Source organism: Pogona vitticeps, chromosome 3, assembly GCF_051106095.1.
Source record: "Pogona vitticeps strain Pit_001003342236 chromosome 3, PviZW2.1, whole genome shotgun sequence".
Classification (NCBI taxonomy): Eukaryota; Metazoa; Chordata; class Lepidosauria; order Squamata; family Agamidae; genus Pogona; species Pogona vitticeps.
The window spans coordinates 229,788,954-229,794,529 of record NC_135785.1 but is presented as its reverse complement, the minus strand read 5'-3'; the positions used below and the strand labels follow the sequence as shown (position 1 = coordinate 229,794,529).

Genomic DNA, 5,576 nt, shown 5'->3' with positions numbered 1-5,576 from the left:
TTGCTGTACAGTATGCCTATTATCTGCACTGTTACATTTCTTTAGCATAGCCTAATACATGAATGAATGAGTCACAGCAATTAATATGATTGCAGCAACTAAAAATGCCACTGTTAACATACAGTGTTACAGAATAATTATTATGTGCAATCTACTGTTTTATTGTGATAATTTTGTTTATTGATTGTGACTAAACACAATTGTGTTTATTCAGCATATTTGATGACACAAATGTAGACCAAGAAATATGAAGGTGGGGTGGGTGGGTGAAGCACTGTGGACCTAATACTTATTCCTACATAGTGGCTATGTGGTGTAAAGCAAATTGAAATTATACTAATGAAGTGGGTAGTTATTTCATGCAGTTCAGCACCTGCAGAATTTCCCAATCCATGCAGGCATAGCCCTGCATTGACATTACGTGGAACATTATATATCTACTCTATTGGAATAAAAAGGAAGTTCAGAAGTATATAGGAGGTATCTGAGACCAGTCTCTAAAAATAGAAAGTTAGACTGTTGCAAGTGACTGATGCATCATTTAATATTCAGTTAGCAATAAGTGTTCCTAAATCTTCAATAATTTCTTGCACCATGATAAACTTGCAGGTAAGCTTGAATTGAATGAGCCATGACTATTAATGGGAATAAGGTGCAAAAATGTTTTCGAATGAATTTCTTGAAGCCCAGTTCTTTCTATGCAGCACAGAGCCTACATATGGAGGGGTTCTTACAGAGCAGCAATGAAACTTTTTTTCTCCTGGTTTCCTCTCTCGGTACATAGTTTGAAATGGAGAGCTGCATAGAGACTTAGTATTGATACAGGGCATTGTGGTTGAAGAAGCAACTGAGATGCCGATACATAGATGTATCAGACTACACAAATACAGTAAACAGCTGCTACTGAACCTGTTCACCAGTCAATATATTGGAAATTGTTTAGAAACATTACTGAGCTGAGACTAAATAACTGGATTCTTGTGTCAGAATGGGATCATAGAAGGTCAGAGTACAAAACGGCTTCTGTGAAATGCAAGTATAAATACAGAATGCATTAACCCTTTTTCAATGAAAGTCAGTTTAAAAGAAAAATATCGCAATTTGTCATTTAAAAATACCCCTAAATAGATCAAAAATATTTTAAGATCACTTTGCCACTATAGTATTCATGAATTTGTCAATAACATGTATTGTCTATTTTATCCAGAATATTTTGAAGAATACCACTATTTTGGTGTAGGTGGTACAGTGGTGCCTCGCTTAGCGATCGCTCCATTGAGATATGAAATCGCTTAGCGATGGGCTTTTGGCCATCGCCAGAGCGATCGCTTAGCGATGGCCCCTATGGGGAAAAATTGCTTTGTGATGATCGCGGGAAGCGATCATGGCAAAGCGATCCTTTTTGCACAGCTGATCGGCAGTTCCAAAATGGCACCCACTGTTTTGCCTCGCTTTAGAGCAGGGGTGTCCAACCTTTCACCTTCCCTGGGCCACATTAGAAATTGAAAATTTGGTTTGGGCCGCACATACATTTGGTTTGGGCCGCATGGGGAGCAGCCCTAGCCGTCCTCCGCAGCCTGCTTACCAGCAGCTGCGATCTCAGAGAGCAGAGGCTGCCAGCTTCAACTTCGGCGGCTTTATGCGGCCGGGAGGGGATCCACCTATTGACGGGGATGGCACAATACAGTCACGCAGCCCCCCTGTCCTCTCCCCTCCCACTCCTTCCTTCCTTCCCTCTCTCCCCCTCTACTGTTATGACATGCCCCGGCCACATTCTGGCTGCAAGCGTCGGCAGTGTAACTTGAAACTTTGGAATTTCTTTAAAAATAAAAAATTGCACTGGGCCACATTACGAGCTGACCTGGGCCGCATGCGGCCCTCGGGCCGCAGGTTGGACAAGCCTGCTTTAGAGGCACCAAAAATGGCTGCCCCTATGGAGGATCTTCGCATAAGGCCAGTTTTTAAGCCCATAGGAACGCATTAAACATGTTTTAATGCGTTTCTATGGGCTTTTTAAAATCGCTTAGCAATGTTTTTCCTGGAATGGATTAACGCCACTAAGCGAGGCACCACTGTAGTACTAATCTATTTCTTGCATTCATCTACTTTCAATTTTGCTTTGGAGAGCTTAACTTAATGGGGCTACATATCCTCTGAAGAAGCATGTTTGTAATTTAAGTGTTATGGACCTATGTGGAAGTACATCTTTAAACAGTTGGTGCTCCCACTATCTCACACATAGTTGTAAAGCCAGCAGCCTTGTTTGCAACCAATTTCACGAGGCCAGTGAGTTTAAGTACACATGAGATTTTGGCTCATGTTTCAAAGTTATTGTACAATCTGATCTCACTATCAGAATAATACCACAGTCCGCATTAAAGACACTACCTTTATAATTTAAGATGTGGTATTCTGAATTTGGTGGAAGACCTGATCACATCAAGCAAACTAGATTAATTTCAGATCTGGACATCTGGTAACTGAGTTTTAGCAATTCTGTTTGTGAGTTTGCTGTACACCAATGGATCAAATACTATTTATGATTTAAAATACTTTTTATTAAGAGTACAGTGTACCTGCAATGTACTTAGAAGTTTTTTTTTACAAACAACCAATGCAAATATTCCTTGTGTTCCTCCTTTATATTTTCTTACATTGAATAAGCACCTTCAAAATCCTACATCTCTTTATATATAATGTTTACATGTTGAAGCAATACAAATATAGCACTTTTGTGTAAAGGGGAAGGACTCAGACATTTTCAAAAATAGTCATCAAGTTTTCAACCTACAAAACAGATCACATTCCTCTTACAGTTTTACATAAAAAAACTTGGAGGCTTTAAATACACTAAAAAGTATGCATTTTTGTATGCTTGGCAATAATTCCACATGTATTTTATTAAAATCTGCATGAATGTGCACTTGACTCAGATAAAACTTCATGGTCATACTAGTTTGTCAAAGGTACACCTGCAAACCTGACTTAACTCTTGCTGTGGTAGTCTGTTGAATGTGTCAGTTATGAGTGGATATGCTGTATTTTGAACTTTTTCTGGAAACAAGGATTGAATGTCTGATGTGTATTTTTAAAGAGGGGAGCTGTACTTAATGTATGTCTCCTTCATAAGAGACATAATGCAACTGTGCCTAGCACTTGGAAATGCAAATCAGAGTACCTTGTTTTTCCGTGTATAAGATGCTACTTTCCCCTAAAACCATTATACTAAAATTGAGGGGTGTCTTTTACACAGAAGTAAGCTGAGATAACTGAGGAGAGAAGAAAACGGCTCGTACCTTGCCTTTGTAAACGCCTTCTTCAGCTAGCTTCCTCCAATCATGAGCCTTATAGAACTGCTGTCAGCTGATGCTGAACAAACCAATTGGAACACACCTAGTTGGAGGTGGAGCCTCTAGGCTCAGATTCAACAGGGACTCCTAATGTCTGAGCATTCTGAGCCCAGAGGCTGAATACTCAAAGCTGTTTTCTTAATTTTTAGGTAGAAAAGTGGGGGGCGAAGCGGGGACATGTTATAAAAATATGGCAGTCTGTTTTTCTTCATAAAGATAGATGGTGTTAAGGTATATGCTTATAATTTGTTTCTTGTTTGCTGTAGCAGCATTCATCTGCAGGCATTAAAGTACAGTGGAAATCACTAAAGAGAGACAAAAATCTACAATGATATATAACTTCCATTTGCCCCAAAAGTAAATGTGACAGGAAAATGTCTGTGTAACCCTTTTAACAGTTCCAGAATGCTCTTAATGCTATATTTTAAAGCCCTATTGGGATGGAGAATTTCTACCAATCACAAATCTCGCCATGGCAGACTGGTGACAAGGTTTTACCAAATGTCTGTATGGTAGAATCCTTATTGGTCTTGGGTTAGTAACATGGTTCCCTGACATTTCAGTTTGTCATTGTTTTATTTGATGCAGTCTTGAGTGCAGACATGTCTAGTGTTACTGGTTTAGTGATTGTTCAAATGATGTTGGAGAATTGCACATTTTCAGACTGGGTGTATGAAGTGGCAGAAAGGTTATTTAGGCACTAACCTTATAATAATTTAAATGTGTTTGAAAATAAACAAGAACAGCAACTTTGGCAGTATACATCAGAAAAAATCAGAATATGTATATGTTTCAATAAAGATGTCTCAAAATGTCACAACCATGATAAATAATAAACTACATCTTTTAGAATACGTAGATGGTACCATAAGAGACTAATAGGGAGCCAGCTTCCCAAGATATCCTTCTATGAAATATCCTACGTCTTCCTACAACAAATCTGTAGATCTGGACAACTACAGTTAGGCAGCCAATGCTACTGAATGTACATTACATTTCAGTATGGTAAGTGTCACAACAAATAACATGATATAGTTCCATCTATGAGCTCTGTGATAGTCATGGCTGGATGCTGTCTTTCTTTATTCAGTTCATTTCTTGTTCTACCATTTCCCAGGTATTGTGGTTCCACACTCATACCAGTGAACGTAGTTAATGTGTGTTCCAGCTCCTATTCTTCCAAAGTTTACAGGTTCTTGCCGTACAGCTCTAAAAAAGCCTGGTTTAAAAAAAGAGAGAAAGGCCCAAGAAGCACAAGATTCTTTTAGGTACATAAGGAAAGTATTTATATTGGTACTTTAAAATGTAACATTCGAACAGACTCCAGACTGGTTGTTGTGGGTTTTTTGGGCTCTTTGGCTGTGTTCTGAAGGTTGTTCTTCCTGACGTTTCGCCAGTCTCTATGGCCGGCATCTTCAGACGACAGGAGTAGGAACTCTGTCCAGAATTCCTACTCCAGTCCTCTGAAGATGCCGGCCACAGAGACTGGCGAAGTGTTGGAAGAACAGCCTTCAGAACACGGCCAAAGAGCCCGAAAAACCCACAACAACCATTAGATTCTGGCTGTGAAAGCCTTTGCGAATACATTGAAACTCCAGACTGCACACCTACATCATACATAATCATTGTTATGTGCCACTGACTAGCTTACAAATCATGGCTACTCTACTAGGATTTTTAAGGTACATGAGACATTAAAGGAGTGGTTTTCCTATTTTGCCATTCTCCAGTGAATTTCCATGTCCAAGTGGGGATTTGAAACCAGGTTTTCTGAGTCCAAAACTATCTAGTACACTACATTGGTTCTATACAATCATTAAGGAAACGGGATTTGTTGTGGTTCCCTGCTGAATGTACTAGTGGTTTTAAATCTGAGTAAAATAAGAAAAGTTCCTGAAGGAACTTCATTCTTTTTTGGGGGTCGGGGGGTGTTTACTAAGATATGAATTAAGAGAGGCTAATCAAGTACATATGTAGATATTTGAGCTTGAACCAATACTAGTAAGCATTTCAAAATAGAAGTTTTGCTTACTGCTCATATGGCTTGGATAGACCAATAGTGTCCAAAAGCACTGAAAATGGATTGGCAATGGTCCACAAATGGGAGGAGTGCCAGAACATGGCTCTTCCTGTCTGCCTTTGAATAGTGGGTATATAGGGAAATGTAATCTATCATACTGCCTAAAGACACCCAGGGACCTCTGGACTGCACTCTCAATCTGTTTT

At 39.3% G+C, this 5,576-nt stretch overlaps 1 protein-coding gene across 15 annotated transcripts in view; it reads right to left on the bottom strand.

Annotated features, from left to right (window-relative positions):
• Positions 1-2,536: 2,536 nt before the first annotated feature.
• Positions 2,537-5,576, bottom strand: part of ABI3BP (ABI family member 3 binding protein) — a 160,973-nt gene continuing 157,933 nt past the window's right edge. For all 15 annotated transcript variants that reach the window (XM_020785011.3, XM_072993870.2, XM_072993873.2 and 12 more), the window contains one exon: positions 2,537-4,569. In XM_020785011.3, coding sequence (XP_020640670.3) covers positions 4,454-4,569 — 116 coding nt within the window. In that variant the 3' untranslated portion in view covers positions 2,537-4,453. The remainder of the gene's footprint in view (positions 4,570-5,576) is intronic.